At 48.5% G+C, this 18,093-nt stretch overlaps 1 protein-coding gene across 2 annotated transcripts in view; it reads right to left on the bottom strand.

Moving 5' to 3' along the window:
- SEPTIN8 (septin 8) overlaps positions 1 to 18,093 on the bottom strand; it is a 34,732-nt gene that overhangs the window by 8,898 nt on the left and 7,741 nt on the right. The window contains exons 2-6 of one of the 2 annotated variants that reach the window (XM_068205697.1): positions 9,332 to 9,446; positions 7,912 to 8,107; positions 7,063 to 7,249; positions 1,729 to 1,890; positions 203 to 299 (exon numbers count right to left, since the gene is read on the bottom strand). In XM_068205697.1, coding sequence (XP_068061798.1) covers positions 203 to 299; positions 1,729 to 1,890; positions 7,063 to 7,249; positions 7,912 to 8,107; positions 9,332 to 9,446 — 757 coding nt within the window. Of the gene's footprint in view, positions 1 to 202; positions 300 to 1,728; positions 1,891 to 7,062; positions 7,730 to 7,911; positions 8,108 to 9,331; positions 9,447 to 18,093 lie in introns of those variants that run through there. The other variant, XM_068205696.1, reaches the window with a different exon arrangement.

The following is an 18,093-nucleotide window of genomic DNA, read 5'->3' as shown; positions in this document are numbered from 1 at the left end:
TTGCATGCAGGGATTCCTGCTGACCTTCCTACCTGCTGTAGGATGGCAATGCAAAGGAGAGACTAGCCAGCCACACAGGCTGCAGGGGACACGCCTGCAGCGCTCATCAGAGGGCACCTTCATGCAGAGGTGCTGCTGGAGGGCAGAGCTGGCAGGGTTTTCCTGACACACACAGGGTTTGGGGTGGGCTTGGGCCCCTCACCTTGCACCACTCCCCACGGGTACTGCCGAGCTCGCACCAGCTTGTTCCCAACCTTCACCTCCTCCGTGCTGCCGACCACAGCGAAGGGCAGATGAGCCTGGAACAGAGCCAGGGGCAGGGACTCAGTGCACGGCGTGGCCCCCAGAGACCAGCCTGACCCTTAGCTCCCCTTCACCCAGGCACAGGAGCTGCTTCCCCGAGTCCCTTCTTTGAACCTACAAATTCCTGATACTCGGAGCAATCTCTACTACAAACTGGGATATTGCTACAGACAGTGGTGAGGGGCCACAGCACAGCTCACCAGCAATGCTGTCCGGGCTGCACCAGCTGCAGAATATTGTAGGAACACCGTGGTCATCAGTGCTCCACTCCATCCCTCTGCCAGGCTGCACACGCCAGGAGTGGGGCACTCCCTGCCTGGCAGGGACATCCACACACAGGCCTGGCACAGCAGCGTGTGTGTGGGCACTGCGAGGGACATGTGCAGGATACAACGTGTACTCACTGCTCGCCAAGTCTGCAAAGCAGCAGGCACAGGGAGGAAACAGGACACCCTCCTCGGGACTGCAAGGAAGGAGTGGGTGCTTCAGTAGGGTGAGGCTGACAAAATCCTTCATGTTTGAAAAGAAGTGGATCCAGAAGTGTGGAACTCATAAAGTGGCCAAATATATTTTCATTGGAGGAAGGAGGAAAAAAAGAAAGCCAAGCAAGCATAGCTCCTGTTTTTCTCCCCAGTACACACAGCTTGTAATTATTTAAGTAAGAATGAATCCTCCAAGGTTTTTATGATTTCAGCAAAAAAGAACTATTATAGTGAAAACATGTATCTAGTCCACCCAGAAACCAACTGGTGACTGATTTTTTTTTAAATGGTGGGGGGAAGGGTGAAAGAAAAGACAAATCATTTAATCAGAAACAATTATGCAGGAAAATGGTCATTTTGATGAAAAAGCTACTTTTGATTTATAAAATTAACATGGGAACATTTCAGTTGTTTCTACTGCCATAGCTGCACTCTGATTTGGGAGACAAGAAGCTTAAAAGTGTTTTTGCATGTGCTTCAGTCAGGTCTGAATTTGATCTCTGAATTTCAAAAAAGACAAAATAGAGATTAAAGATTTTTCTTCTTTACTTTAAACTGGGTTTACTTTAAATTGGATCAGCCTCCTTAAGTCACAAGACTAATGTAAATCGTAACTGTCACATCTTAGTAAAATTCCTTCTTCCTCAAACACAAAGTAGCCTAAAAACAGACAGAATTAATTTTGAGGAAAGTATTTTTCAAAAATTCAATAAAATAAATTCTAGATCCAAGTTTCTCCAGAGAGCCCCCAGATTAAACACGAGCCACATTTTAATTAATTCTGTATGCAACAGCCTTTGGCATCTGTGAGACCCACAGCTCGGCTTTCCAACAGGTTCAGTGTCTGGACATTCCCAATTAAACTTGCCCATCAAGTGTGTTTTTGTGCAGCAAGGTAATTTGTCACAACTTTGGGCAGCGATGAAGTGGCAGCGTTACCCACATTCATGACAGAGTTGATCTCGGCCACTGCCTCGTCGTCCGTGGGGAACTGGTAGATCTGCACCCCATTGCTGACCAGCTCGCTCATGATCTTGATCTTGAACTTGTGCAGCTCGCTCTTGGAGATGGTGTCTGCTTTGGCAATGATTGGGATGATGTTCACCTAGAGCACAGGGGAGGAAGGAAGGAAGGAAGGAAGGACAAACACCCAGGTGAGCAGCAGCTGGGTGAGCAGCTGTGTAGAGCCCAGGGTGACCCAGATCCTGCCCCACTGGCTGTTTTACATCTCCCAAAATCACCTGGGAGCTCTGTTTACACAGGAGCTGCAGCCCAGCTCAGCTGAACGCTAGAGGGAAGAGTTCTCCAGGACTCACTTGGCTACAAGACTTCAGATAAGCCACACACCCTGCACGAAGCACACGAGGAGCAAATCAAAGCCCTGTGCTTTGTTACACACCAGGAGGGAGGCAGACACGGTGTAGCTGTCACATCCCGGCTGTCACCCATGCACGCTGGCTGTGCTGACAGGATGTTTTACATGACAAACACAAGGGTGAAACGCACATTGAGCTGATGTGACCTTCCCATGTTCAAGTGGAAAGAGCAGGGACCCCTCAGGTGCTCTGACAGCAGCTGATGACCCTCCCCAAGGACTCCATGACCCTCTTGGTGAGGACCACAACTTGGCTGTGCCATGTGGATTATATGGAGAAAGGGGCAGGGTGCCATAAAGCAGACATTTATTTTCATGCTGTTCTTGCTCAGCTTTGGTTTCACATCAGCCAGCAGTCACTATACCCCACACAGCTTCATCCACCTGGGCTTCAAAGCCACCCACGAGCCGCACAGTGGGGTCTCCCTGTGGCCAGCACCCACCAAGCTCAAAAGTAAACAAGGGCCACTTCCCGCATCCATCAGGAGTGATGGGGTTCATTATGGCCTCATGCTTAAGAGAGCTACAGTGAGGCTGGATCTATCACAGGAACCTGTGCTAGATAACGCTGCTGTGCCCAGAAAAGCCACGTGTGATACTGAAACCACTGCTTAAACAAACAGCAGAACTCATCTGTCTGAACAGCAGCCAAATTCACAGCAGTGAAACACGAGAATTTAGACAAATAAGGGGAAAGTCTGATTTGCCATCTAACCTTTCCCAACTGCCAGTGCTTTTCGTCCTACAGAGCTGAAATTCACAGCAACCAGTGGGTCTCCAGTGGGTGCCCACTAAAATAAATGGCTTTGCTTTCCCAGCACAAGTTCTTTGTAGGCCAGGGCTTTTTCCACAGTTCTTGGGTTCCCCCCCACCACCGCTCTCCCTCCCCTTTCTCTGTTCAGTGGTTTAGCACTCACTAAACACAAAAGCATTTACTTACTCTGAAGGAAAATAGTCTAAATTTATTCATTGCAAATGTATCTGACAGAAAAAAAATCCTCATTTTCTCAGCCACTGACCTGGACTCTTTTACCAAAGACCACAGCCCCCCACAGAAAAAGGCCTGCTGCTCACTCCACTGCTCAGCAGGTCCATGTCCTCATTACAAAGGTAAAAGGGCCATGGCCACAGCTGACCTGCTAAGACCTGAGGAGGCTTGGATTCACCATCTCCCACAGAAAAAGGGTCAGCTCGGGACTCACATCCCTTTTCAGTCAGCCCAAGCAACTTCCCCTTCTTTTTCCAAGGGACTCCAGTTCAGCCCTGCTTACAGCAACACAGGAGGTGCAGAGCCTGGAGCAGCTTTCTAGCAGCAGACGAGACAGGCTCTGCTCTGTGGTCACCACTGTGGTCTCAGCACTACTCAAAGAAATCACAAACCAAGGCTGGCTCGAGTGCCCTCAACCAGATTTCTTGTATTTTGAAAAGGCAACTCAGTGAACACCTGCTGACACAGAGTTCACAACACAAAGGGGTTTTACAAGTTGTGTGTTTCCAATAATCATAGCCACATCAATATTGGGGAGGCATGGATATGGCATTTGAGTGTAGTCCTTCACAACACAGCGAAAGGATGGAAGGGTTTGGAAACAAGAAACCAACGACACATGAGATGCTACTGAACTGCATGTCTAACCCTACCTCCCCACAGCACCTTCCACACACCCACCTCCATGCCAAGGCCAAGTCTGTGGCAGAGACTAATGGCAAACTGATATATATCTAGCTAGAGAAGAAAAGTCACCTCTTCTTCTGGACAGGTTTTAAAACCCCAGTAAAAGGAAGGAATGCCAGAACTACCTGAGGGTTCTCTGTCCACTCTTTTTACACAAATAATGTTGATCTTGGGTTGAAGGCAAAATCCTAGAGCAACATTCTTTTATCTATGGAGGAAGAGCAATATTCTCTATTTGAAGATCTAGTAGTAAAATCATGCAGTTGACTACTGGCATGTCACCCCACTGAATGTGACAGGGATCCCCTTGTGACAGGCGGTGTCCCCTTGCCTGTCAGTCCATATGCTGGAGGGCTTTGCTGGAGCTGCAATTATGACCAGAGGAATCTGTGCTTCAGACAGGACAGGGAACTCCCATGCACATAGACAAAAATGCACCTCCTTCTCAAGTCTTTCTGACCAGAGTTGCTTCTCATCTCCAAAAATAAAACTTACAAGAACTTGTCATTTGGTAGAAAATAATTCTGCTGATGCAAGAAGACTGTAGGCACTTCTGTCCTGTGAAATACAGCTGAATTTTTCCCCTCTCCAAACTGTTCCTGAATGCAAGTTGCAGTGAGGCCAACAGGCAAATCCTACTTTGGAAGCCAAAGAACTGAGGCACAGGCTGCCTGAAGCATCCCCACCTGCCTAGGATGTGTCATCTCTCACAGGGCAGGCACTCAGCCACAGCTCAGACAGCACATGGTGACTGAAAACCACCCAGGACAAGCAGTGAGCTCCAGGACCCTTATGGCTGCACACACTGAACCACCATTTCCCTTGACAGGGCTGGGTCTTAAATCAACAAATCGCCTTCTCATCTGATACAAATGCACTACTATTTATCTCCTTCTTTTCCCAGGTTAAACCCAGTGGAAAGTTCTACACCCTTTGTACTTCCCACTAGCAGCCAGCCAAATTCCATCTACCTACAACCACTTCTGAAGATGCTTCTGCTCTCTGGCTGTAACTAAATACCCAAATAGCAGCTGGCCATGAGCTCAGCCAAACAGATATTGTCTTACAGTACATTGGAAGATTTTGTTTACAAAACAGCTTTACCCAGAAGGGATTATGTAGACTTTACACTAAAAGCAAGACTGGTTACTGACATTATCACAGAGTCAAAAGCCTGCCCACGACACATCATGCCACTTGTGGGCTAAAGCAAAGGTGGAACTGAGCCACAGTGCTACAAACTCCCTGTTAAACCAGTCCCAGAGGCTGAGCAGCAGAGCACAGAGCAAAACACTGCCCCTGATGTACCTTCCATCTCCACAAGCTCCATTCAACTGTAAAACAAGGGCCACACAAAGCTCTCAAGAAGAATGGCAGGTTCAGGTGTGCTCACACAGCAGCAGACACGAGCCAGTGCACATCACCTCTGCTCAGTAACCACCCACTGCTCCCACTGAGAGGGCAGAACTGCCTGGGCTTTGCTGACACCCCCCATTCACCCTGCCCACACACCAGCCCCCAGCACAAATGGTTCATCTGTAGTGGGAGAGGGGCACAGCACTGCCTGCACAAACCCTCAGGGAGCGCCTGGAAAGCACTCCCATGTCCTGGGATGACACCAGTGCAGAAATGCAACATAAATCCCTGATGCCCAGAAAATATCAATGGGCTCCACGTGCTTATTCATTTCCATGTACCCACTTGTGTGAGGCCACCACAGCATGAAATCCAGGATGTTCTCATGCTGTGGCAAGAAGGGAGATGAGAACAAAGGCGTAAAATGACTCCAGAGAGGGCTATTAAAGTGGAAGTTTGGAAATATAAAAAGTTTGCCTGTGCACAAAGTTTTCATCTGTGCAAAAGCACAAAGGATTTATTCTGGTACTACCAAAGGACCACATTAAAGGAACCACAGGGAGATGTGAAAAGCAGGGAATGAGAAGGAAAGTAGAGAAATGCTTTGTGGGACTACGAGCACCAAGGGGAATAGTGCAAAAGCTTTCCTCCAAAAATATTTCTGGGAATATGTAATGCTGGCACTGTACCAAGAGACAAAAGTTTATTAAGGGAAAGTTTTCAGATTCCTGATGAAGTCAGTGTAACAGCCAAAGCTACAAACAGCCCACTGCAACAGGAAGCCAGTGCCTGCTCTGGACTGGAGCCAAGGAAAAGCAGGCCATGAGCCCTAGGTGCTAAGAGCAAGCAGCAGAGACTGCACAGGGGAAGTCAGCCCAGCAGGAAAGTCCAACAGAGCTGCACATGAACAACGGCCAGAGAAGAGAGGAGAGTGCTCCCTCAGTCCAGGGGATCCCCAGGTCCTGCAGGGTCCCACCTGCCATGCCTGTCCCTCTGTAGGCTGAACAGCATCTGCCACCTAAAAGGAACCTGCTGCTAAAACACTGCTCTGAAAGACAGGAAGTCATTGAGAAGAAAAGCAGAGATTCTGCGGCCACTAGTGACCTTTGAAGCCTCCTGCAGCTCCCTGGAAGCCAGCTGGAACACCCAAAACTATGTCAGAAACTTGCTCCCAGCTGCAGGAATATAAGCAAGTAGTTGGATAGGTAACATCCTGCCCCCTAAGGTAGAATAGCTTATGCACAAAGAAACAACCCCAGTAGACCCTTTTATCACTCACTTTTAGGATTCCTATGACATTGAGAACTCCTCACCATATCTGCACTTTAAGAACATACTGTGATCTCCTATCCAGATCACTTGGCACTGCCAGCAGTGACAGCTCACACACACCCAATGCTGCTCCTCAGCCCCTGTCTCCTCAGCACTGACCACCACTTTAGGACAACTATAGTTTTGGGGGCTCTCAGCCCCTCTGTCCCTGCTGACAGGTCAGGACAGCAAAGGGGACTCCACAATTTAACTGCTGAAGCTGGAAGGCATCCTCACCTGCACACCCAACAGAGCTGCAACTGATGGCTTTGATAAATACCAGCTAATTTGGGTAAGATTCTTACAGTAGAGGTACACTCTGGAATTTACACAACCAACTGAAAAGCAGGCTTTCCCTGACATTCTTCAGGAAAGTCAGTGAGAAAACAAGCACAGGACCTCAGCAACCCCCAGGCCAGACTACCAGAGTCCTAAGAATGGCTCAGCTGCCATGCAGGATGGAGTCCAGCACTTGCACAGAAGGAACAAAACCTTCCACAAGACAATCAGGACCAACTGAAGCATTCCAGAAAGAGGGACCGTAGTCCCCAAGCCCCTACCTTGCTATCCAGCTTCTTCATTGTCACCAGGTCCAGGGACTTGAGCGAGTGCCCGGTGGGGGTGATGAAGTAGAGGCAGACGTGAATCCTCGTGTCGTGGTAGTTGAAGAGAGACCGGCGGATTTTCAGCTCTTCTTGCAAATAGTTTTCAAACTGCGTATCAATGTACTCTACGATTGGCCTGTAACTAAAACCATCCCATTAGCAAACCAGCTACTGGAGCACACACCTAAACCATCTAAAGGCTGAAGGAATTCTCCTAGATGTTCAATGATATCACTTAAAAACAAGTTATAAGACTCAAACAATTTAGCTTTACAAATGGGAAAAATGCGGTGTTTACACACAGACCTTATAATCCAAAGGTTGCTGGAGATTCTTGAGGCTGCACTGCAAAGTCTAAGGACAGTGGAGCACAGAAAGATGACTACTTCCCCATAGGAACCTTTGCCCAGATTTCAGGGCTCAGCCATCTGTCTGTAGCAATGCAACATGACCAAGGAGATACCTTGGAATCCCAGAAAGCCTTTACCTGGGGCTTGAACAAGATGTCTGTGTCGTTAAATGAGACAAGTTCAGAACAGATAACTCCTGACCCTGCTCTGAGGACAGCTGGTTTACAGCTCATGCTCCTGGAGGACAGCAATCTCTGCTGGAAAGACCTCCTGCGACCTCTCTTTTTGGCTGTTCACCCTCTACCCTTTGTCCCCAGAACCAGAGCCACCACAGGCAGCAACTCCTTTACCAGAGACACAGACACTTCTGCAGCGCTGCAAGGGGAACTGCAGGCAGTTGATGCCCAAGCACGAGGCAAGGCCAGAAACGCCAAGCAGATGGCACAAGACCTGCCTTTCATCTTTATTGATCTGATCCCCAAATCCAACTGCATCCACGATGGTCAGCTTCAGGTGGACATTGCTCTCCTGCAGGTCGTAGGTGCGCGGCCGCAAGCGAACCGCGCTCTCGTAGTGACTGGCTTCCTCCGTCTCAAACGTGGTGTTGAAGAGGGTGTTCATCAGCGTGGATTTCCCAATGCCAGTCTCACCTAGGGAGGACAGACCATCAGCTCACTGCAGCGTGAATTTGCCACAGGTACTACTTCAAAGCACATTAATTAGAGAACTGAATTACACTGTGGAAGGTCACCACGAATTGCTCATGGACAGACATGTAATTGTCACAGAGGTGTCACACAGACAGGTGTCTGCCTTCCTGAACGTCTCCCAAACAGCAGCACAGCAAAACACACTATTTTCCTTTCCATGACCCCTGACTGTGCTTGGGATTCTGCACAGCTTGGAAGCTGTGGAGAGGACAATTTATTAGCCACTGAAGGACACCTGGGATGCATCACAAAAACCTCTATCCCCAAATATTTGGCTGACAAGCTGCTTGTGAGCAGGAAGGCTTTGAACTGCTGCTCCTAGTAATGAAACAAGACTGATATTTTCCAGTTTGACCTAGAATGGGCCTCATTTAAATTCCTTATTCACTACACAGCCCTAGGGGTCATGGGGGTGAAGAGAAGCAAAATCTAAGAAAATAAGCTTCACTGCACAGTCTATACAAAGCCACAGGAGCTGCTGTATTTCTGCTAGTCTAGCAGGTTACAATACTTCGTACACCATACAAGAACCAGCCAAAGCAGAAATGATGTTCATCTCATCACTGAAAGGAATTGGTCGCTAGTACTCCAGTCAGCATTGCCTGCTAGATCACATCAATACCAAAATTAAAAGCCAAGAACAGAATGAGGTTATTTTAAAGTCAGTAAAGAACAGTTCCCCTCCCTTTCTGAGCACAGAGATGACCATGCTTCATGCCCTGTGACACCTGGAAAGCACTGATTAGGCACAGCTCAGACACAAACCTCTTGTGCCCAGATTTGGGGTGCAGGCTTACACTCAGAAATTACCAAATTATCAACAGCAGCTCTCACGCGACCCATGGTGCATCTGATTGTATGTACCTAGACATCATACCCAGCAAAAGCTGCTCATGCCAGCCACCCCAGTTAGCATATGGAAACACTTAACTTGCTATATACAGCCTTCCTTTGATCCTTCCTATTGCAAAGCTATTGCAGCAGAGATGATGACCAATACCACGCTGATTACAGAAATTCTCCTGGCTTGACTCGATGTGTTTTTTAACAGTTTGGCATTTCTGACTTGCTGAAGTCGCTGCCAAGGCTTGTGGCATAGCAGGACACTCAATAAATGCTGGTCCCAGCCTCCCCCCATGCCTGCTTGCAGAGGACTGTGCTCACCCACACAGAGGATGTTGAAGCTGAAGCCTTGTGTGACAGACTTGCTGACCAGCTGATCCGGGAGGCTGTCGAAGCCCACATGGCCCCCCAGGGAAAGGTTCCTCTTCTCTTCATTCTGCCAGGGAGAAGAAGCCAGATTAGCAAACTGCACTGAGATGGCACATCAGGCTGATGAGACCAAGACCACCCACCCTCCTGGGCACTGCAAAGCCCAGCAGTGCCCCTAAGGGCTTGTGTTTGGCACACCACAGCACAAACCCCCCAACAGCCACCAACAGCAGGAAAGAGGGTGTGAAATACTGACCTTCATGGGGAGCTGGGAGAACCAAGCTACCAGGCTCCAAAGTAAAGAAAACACTAGTGTGAGCTTCAACTACATGCAGCTGGGAGAGATTAGCAAAGGAAAACCTACCACTCATTTCTCTTCTATTTTTTTTCTATTTTATTTTCTCAAACCCTCCAACAGTGAATTCAGCTTGACAGACTGTGCATTCTTCCCTCAGTATTTGTCTTTCCCCGTTTGCCATGGCCACAAGCAGCGAGGTTTGTTCACTCAGGCGCTGGGGGTGCTGGTGGCACAGGCAGGGCAAGGAACCCTCTTGTTTTACCATCTGTGACCACACAGTTTTCTGCTGTTCCTGTTCCTGCCTCCCCCGTGTGCACTTTGCTCTCCCTTCTGTTCCCTCCCTCCCCCACAGAAGCTGATCACCTGTAGAGGCTTTGCTTAGGAGCTAAGACAACAAAATCCAAGGAGACAGCAGCTCTACAACCTGTGCTATACAGAAAGGCAGAGCAGAGCAGCTATAAAGTCCAGCAAAGAGGAGCTGACAGAAGGGTAATTTCTCTTTCTAGTGGCTAAACCCAGGAAAGTTTTGAATTTCAACAGATGCACACCTCTCTGCACAACTACGAAATGATGTCTGAACCCAGGGACCAGACCATGATCCCTGGAGCCCCTCAGGCACTCTCACCCACCCATGGAAAAGCAAAGAGACAGAACTTCAGAGAATGAATTGTGATTAATTCACCCTCACAATTTCTTCAGGAATTGATTGTTTTTCTTAATCACAGGCACATATAGAAGATGGGAATGGAAAAAACATCTGCCCTTGGTTTGGCTCTGGTTCTTCTGTCTGTTCCTGACAACTGGAATTTAATGTCCCAGCACTAAGACTGAGAGACAAGAGCATCCCTGAGAAGAGTCTAAGCTGCCTGTCAAACTTAAATGAAGTCAAGAGGAAAATAAATGATGTGATAAGCCTTATGCATTGCTCTGTGCCTGCAGCAAGGTTGCTAAACAAAACACAAACCTTTGTTCAACTGCATCTTGAGTCAAAGCTTCCTTTAGCTCTGCCTTTAGTAGAACAAATATTCTCAGTCTTGTAAACCATTTAGAACACAAGAACAACTTGTGAACAGCTGAAACAACTTCCATGCCTCACACACAAACCTTCTGGCTGTTCTGTTCAGCATTTTTTACCCATTTTCAGGTTATTTTAGCCCAGTGCTCTCCAAGGGACTCTCTGGACAAAAACACAATTGAATCATCGGTGGGCTCCTGTGATCCATCCTATTCTGTACAATCAGGATCAATCACACTCACTAACTTAGTAGAAAGAGCAATCATTTAAAGTTTCCATGTGTAACTGATGTCAGCAATCAAGGTTTTGAGATGGAATTAAAAATAAAAACAGCCCCTAAGACAGGGAGATGTCCAAGTTTAACTCTCTTCCATTCACCTGTCAGCACAGGAGATGCTACAGCTCAGACCCCAGGACAGAGGGTGTTTTAAAGGTGAATCTGTGCTGCCCCAGGCAGCCGAATGCTGAGCTGAGAGTCTCGCATGGGCGGCACAACCGCACTGGGAAGGGGAGCCCGGGACACGGACGCGTGTGCGCTGGGCAGACTCAGCTGACCAGCTCTGGTTCTGCCCAGAGGCTGTCACAAGGCACAGGAAGCCACTGCAGGCACCAGTTGAGCTCGGGGGGCTTCCTCAGGCTCCCAGCCCAACCTCTCAGCCCGGCTCCTCATCCTCCCCGCGTCCCTCCGAGCCACCGCTTCACAGAGCTCAGAATGCCAGTTCCCAGCACTGCAATGCGGTGACAGCCGAGCAAGCTGTTCCCACAGAAAGCCACCGGCTTTGACGGTCACACTTCGTGTCTTTTCATTTTAAATAATAAACAAAAACAAGCAAACAAAAACACAAACCAGAAGCCTGGAATGACATTTTGGATGGGAAATAAATAAAGGCTGCCGATGGCTATGATTAGGCTGAAAGTGCCTGAGGCTGGGAGGAGGTTTCCAGGCAACAGGCAGCACCACTGCTCGAGATTTTAAAATAGGCTCCAGCTCAGCAAGGCTGCATTTAAATAGGCTCCAGCCAGGCAAGGCTGCATTGAGAACTCAGTCATGCCTTGGCTGCAGGATACCCAAATGCATCCACACAGGGCTGCTTCTTTTTTTTTTGGCACTCAGTTGCTGTTCACTACAGGACAGGGATACACCTACTCAGAACTGCTTGCCATCTCGCAAAGCTCTTAAACCAATGAGCCAAATTTCAGTGGAATAATTTTTGCCAGTGACCTTGAAATGCAGTTTCCTTGATTTCTGTAAGCAGCAGAAATAACCTGGTTCAAGTTCAAGGCACTGCTGATACCAAAGCAGAAAACCATTTGCTGTGCTTGCAGTGTGTTCAGCTGTCATTCAGCTCCAAAGGGATTTTGCTGTGTTAGGATAAACAATGGCAACAGCTGTTGGGAAGTAGGAAGACTAGGAAAATAAAGAAAGGGGAGAAAAATTTTCACTGTTTTGTTCTTTGCCTCCAATCCGTTGAGCTTGGAAACCTGACAGCCTTGTGAATACAGCCAGTGCTCACTTGTGGAGTTTGGTGTGTGGACCTGTGCTGGACAGGAACCTGGCACACCCTGATGAGCAGCCCCAAATGACCAGCCCTTTTGGCCAGCTCCCACATGCCAGGGTGGCCCAAGGACAGCTTGCAAGTTCACCTACTAGGGAAGACAAGGTCACACTCCAAATATAACCCCTTCCAGCAGAAGCAGCCAGCCTGCCACACAGCATAAATAATCAATCGAGAACACAAAAACTGCAATAAATGAAGGCAGCACTAATGCAGCAATGTAGGGGGGGTTTGTTTGTCTTTTAGTTTGTTTTAAACAAAAGCTAAGGATTTCAGTAGAGCTTTCTCCATACTTTTACCAGCAATGAGACTGCCTTGCAGGATAGGAGCTGGGCAGGTCATACAGCAGAGCCAGCTGGGATCAGTCATGGCAGGAGCCAGGCAGGAACACAGCCCTGCCCTTTCCAGTTGCACTGGTCCCTGCACACTCCTACCTGCAACACTCCTACCCTCCACAGCACTCAGTGTGAGCGAGGTCCCTCCATCTCACAGCCTGTAGAGACAACTCTGCTGCTTCTTACCAGGCAGGACCCCATCCTGGGGCTGCAAATAACCACAAGGCAGCCAACCTTTGTTGATGCCCATTTCATCATTACACAACATGACAGTTAAGAGTCTGCAATGGCTCCAGGTGGGAACTCTCACCTGAAATAGCAACTGCAGCCCTGAACATCCCTTCTTGGGTCACTAATAACATCCTATGATGGAGCAGCTGCCAGGGTTTTACTTGCAGTCTTTGAACATGCTCTTCAAAGATTACTGTGCCTTGAGCTGATCTTCAGGCTTGAAGCAGAGAGCCAAGGGGATAAATAATATTTTGAATCTGGAATTTTGTGGGAAATGAAAGATTCATCATAAGGTCAGAGCACAACTTATGTATTTTCAAGTCCTAAGTCCTTACATTTTCACAAATGTTCTGTCCATGCAACAGGCACAGAAACAGCTTCTAGGGGCACGACCACAGGAACAACAGCCATCCCAGAGGGATGTATCAGATATCTTATGTATCTTTACCTCTGATTTGACAGCAACACCACAGAACTCTTTTCTTAGCATGCAGCAGAAAGACAGACATGTCCTTGGTAGCACAGATGGACACATTTAGCCGAGCACCACAAGAACTGAAGTGAAACCTCCAACCATAGTGCTTGAAATGCACTGCAATGCACCAGGCACCCCGGCTCCTGGACACACCCTGCTGGAGGCTGAGGAAGCCTTTGGGATGCACAGTGGCACACCAGCCCATTCCTGTGGCCACACCAACACAGAGCTGCCCAGGGAACCAAAAAGTGCTCTTCAAACCCACATCAGCTGCCGAGCCCCTCCCCAGCAGGGTCGCCAAGGCCATGCCCTGTGGCAGGACCGCAGGGCTGGCAGGCAGAGGAGCAGCACTGCTGCGCGCAGCTGGCCACGCACCACAGCCACTGCAGATGGTATGTTATTTGGCCCTTTACTCCAAGTCAAACAAGAAAAGGCAGCAGAGAAACATAATGAGAGAGACCAAATCCAGATCCCCAGAAGAGGATCAACACAGCATCACATACTAATTTGGCTCTTCTTCATAGAGAGTGATAAAAGAAACCTGTGAGAAGTGCACAGGCTACAGCTTCAACCTGTGTGCCTATGATTCTTCAAAAAATAAAAACCCGATCACAGTTTCTCTTCATGCTTCACCTCCAAATTAGCATCAGTTTCACTCTGCGTCATTACATTTTTCAGCAGCTTGTTCCAGGAAGAGTGGTTTAACCACTGCCTGCACAACCCAGGGGAATGTCAGCAGTGGGACCAGTTCCATGCTCAGCTGCCCCTCAGCTGCAGTGCTCCTAGCTGGGGCTCCTGGTGCAGAGCAGAGCAGCAGCCTGCTTGGAGATGTGCTGCCCCTGCTTCCTTTGCTTTCACCAGGAGCACTATAAACAGAGTGGACCTTGTATAGAGACGATCATTCTGATATCTGTTGCTTATAAAAAAAAAAAAAAAAGTAACTCTCGAAGTATCATTTTTCAATTAGTCCCACCACAAAATTCTCCTTAGTGACATATGCTTGTGTTTCCTGCTTCAGACAACCCTCGGGCTTTTTTTCCTGAATGATGCAGGTGAAAGCATATGGGTAAACAAAAGCGTAATTGAATGCCACAATCATAAATGGTGATACTTTTTTTTTTTTTAATGATGAACCTGGCATGATGGGACTTGTCATGTAAACTCTGAGCCCTGCTTCATCAGTGTACAAGTGACTGGTTGAATAAAATTAAGAGGGAAAACAAAACACCACATGGCTTAGCTGATAAACAGTGATGACTCCTGGACATTTACCCTGAGGGATAGCACAGAACTTTTCTGTATCTGAGCTGCCCTTTCCCATTTCTACAGCACAACAAAACATAAGTGAAAAGATGAACAGCTGACATTTTCCAAGGCCAAACAGCAAAGACCTACAGGGAGAGAAGGAAGGAAATTGAGTTTTCTCTCCTTTTCGCTACATGAATAGGGCTTACACTTGAGCAGTGACCTTCAAGCCAAAGGTGTCTGCTGCTCCCAAATGCTGCCTTCAGTACCTCTGTACCACTAGCCCGGGATCTGTGGCCAGGCTGCAGCTCTCCACATGCCAGCCCCACACAGGGACTTATGTCTTCCAAGAGTTCAGCAGGCAGCTGTATTTCAGATCCTTCTCTTCCCAGAGTTTTCCCATTTACATTTCACACACACACTTAGAAAACACAAAGAGACAACAACATGACATCTGCATGGCACTTTTCAACAGCACCTCAATTCCCATTACTGAGGCAGACTTTTGTTTCTAAATTCCTCAATCCTAGATTTCACCTTGACCTTACACCATGACAAATCCTCCAGTGATTTGCAGTATGTGTCGCACCCATGACTTGCAGCAGGTCTGTGGCACTGGCTATTCCCAGGGGAGAATTGCTTTGCCCTGCAGGGAACACATGGACATGGGAGTGCCAGGCACACACAGATCCTCTCCCTTCCGATTTACAGTCAAATCAAAACAGAAGGAAAAACCAGAGCTAGCAGATTGCAGGTTCCTGAGCAGAGTGACTCAGAGAGCAGCAGAAGGAAGAGCAGGGAGGGCTCCCCAAACCCTGCACGGCCACGGTGCCGCTGCAGAGCTCCGAGGGGCTGGCCCGGCACCCGGCACAGCTGGGCACTGCTGCTGGGCACAAAACAATGACTTCACCCTCTTGATGCCCATCCACAATCCACAACAGTGTGTGCAACACAAAGATTAATACATGCACCAGTGGCGATTGTAGGATGCTATTCCCTTGTCTCCTGCATGGAAAGACATGGAATCAGGAAATCATTCCATCCTGATGCAGGGAGTCTCATTTTGCAACTGAGCAGAGAAAGGACTGAGTGATATCTGGCTGTTTATCCAACCCAAGCAGGGCAAGCTGGTCCCAGGTACAGGCTCATGTGTGCTGGCACCACAGCAGCTGCCGTGCCAGCTGCAAGCACTGCCTGGCCCCTCTCAGGCTGGGCACTTCAGGCAGCAGCTCCACAAACCACGAAACAGAGAGGGGCTGCTTCAGGGTCCAGCACATGCAGGTCCCTCGCCCAGCCCCACAACCGCACCCAAATGCCCACCACTGCAAGATTCCTTACAAAGGCACTTGTAGTTATCATCATTTCACAAGTACACTGAGTCATGGAGCAATTGAGTACTTGCCTAGAGACCATTGGGCAAACAGTGTCAGAAGCCAAATTCAGCTTCTTTGTCCAAGCAGGCACTCCCTGGGGCTTGGCCCAGCTTCTGGATCAATGCAGAAAAATTTGACAAATTACCTCTCTCTGGAGAATCTCTCCATCTCTGAATGCTGGCTCAATAAATGCCACTTGACATCTGCAAAGTGACAGCAGCGAGTAGGGACTCATGTTTCCATGAAGAAAATATCTCTTTTGCTTAGCTCAGACCTGAGGGGCAGTTAACAGCAACACCACACCCTATACAAGAAAAGCACCTCTATGGTGTGAGCAACATTCAAAACACTCACTAACACACATGAAAACATTACCTGTCTTGTACTCACAGGCTAATGACTATTAGATGTACAACAGCACCAGTGAATGAGATTGCACTTTGCAGCCTATTAAGCAGAAGGAGATGGCCCAAGAGAGGTAATGAGACCAGATTTGACAGTGAGAGGATTCTGAGCATAGTAAGTCTTAACAGAGGGCTCAACAGAGGTGGAGTAGGCGTGACCTTGTGGGTGCCTTTGGCACTGGAGACAAAATGAAGCACACTCAGCTGGAGCTGGCCAGTGGATTGTCACATCTAAACGGCACCTAATCTCAAGGAGATTTGCAAAGTGCAAGCACACAGCCAGTTCTGAAGGTTTCCAGTTAATCTTAAACAAGGGCTTAAAATTTCAGATCCCCATTGTGGAACACTTAATAACAGGGTGGGGAACAAAGAAAGGAAGGAAAAACAAGCCCACAGATGTGAGGATTCTGCTGATTTACCACTTGTCTTCCAATACCAACAATAGAAGATGAAGAGCTTCATCTTCTCTGCTGCCTCCTGCTCTTGCCTGCTCTGGTGGTGGTACATGGTCAATCAACCAGGATGCACCCAGACCGTGAGCCTTCTATGCCTGTGCAGGGAGGGCAACTGTTGTTTTTCCCTGCTGTAACAACCCTAAAGAGCTGAAAAAGGTAACATGGTGATACCTAGCACTGCTCTTCCCTCCAGCAATGGCAGGGCAGAGCCTTCCCGTCTGTTTTCCAACACACAGCACTCAGCAGCACAGCCACATCTAAGCCAGCTCTCCGTGCGTGGGACGCTGTGCCAGCCAGCCATCTCCAGTTGCTGCATGCTCACAATAAGCTTCCAGCCTACACTGGAGTCCCCCCAAAAAACCTCCCACTAAACCAACACAATTCCCAGCCCCCCTCCCCGTTAAACCGCTCTTCTAAGAATGCCAAGAATTTTCCCAGACACTCAAGCCTTTATTCATATCCCTCCTGGCTCCCAGCTGCACTGCAGGCAGGCAAAAACAGCACTGAAGAAACCACATATGGAGTCACCACCAAGACATGCCAAGTAAAAATCAGAGCCACTTTATATTACACAAGCAAGACGGGTCAAGAGCTGAGGCTCTTGCCTTTAACTTTTGGACCCATTTTTAAGAGCTATTCACAAACTTTAAGACCAGCAAGTGACCAGTGAGTGCATTGTGAAGTGCAATGCTCAGCACCTATGGAACAAATATTTGAAAATGTCACTGGGCCAGTGCCGAGGCTGCACAATGTCCCACGCGCCCCAGGGCAGTCTCGGGGCAGCAAAGGCTCCGCAGTGCTGAACACACACTGCAGCCTCCTCCCCTAAGTAGGTGGACAGGGATGGCAGGGAGCAAGCCAAGCTCCTTTGAAGGGAGGAACTCCTTAGGCAAACTCCTTAATTGCCTTCCTGTATGCACGGCTGGTGCCAAGCCGCTGTGGATTCCTGCGGCACACACCTTGTGCTGAATCCCAGCAGCCAGCCCGGAGCGGGGACCCGCACCCTCCACTGCTCCCTTCTGCTCCAGCCCGCTCCTTCCACACCCTGAGCACACTGCCTTCTGCTTCCCTTCAGCCCCAGCAGCCCTTCCTCCTCCAGAAAAACACCACAAAGCACGGAACACAAAAATCCTACACGCATCTACAGAATCAAATGGCACAGGCTTTAAACATCAGTTTTTGCTGATGCTCAAAGCCAAGTCTCAAGGGAGAGTAAAGCTCCTCATCTTCTTATACCACACACATCCAAGTTGATCCATTCACAACCTGTGAATGCAACATCAGTTTTAATTTTCTGCAAACAAACTGACTGTTTCTGGCTTAAATT

This window comes from Anomalospiza imberbis, chromosome 15 (genome assembly GCF_031753505.1).
Source record: "Anomalospiza imberbis isolate Cuckoo-Finch-1a 21T00152 chromosome 15, ASM3175350v1, whole genome shotgun sequence".
Classification (NCBI taxonomy): Eukaryota; Metazoa; Chordata; class Aves; order Passeriformes; family Viduidae; genus Anomalospiza; species Anomalospiza imberbis.
The sequence above is the reverse complement of the archived record's forward strand: the minus strand, read 5'-3'. Positions and strand labels throughout refer to the sequence as shown.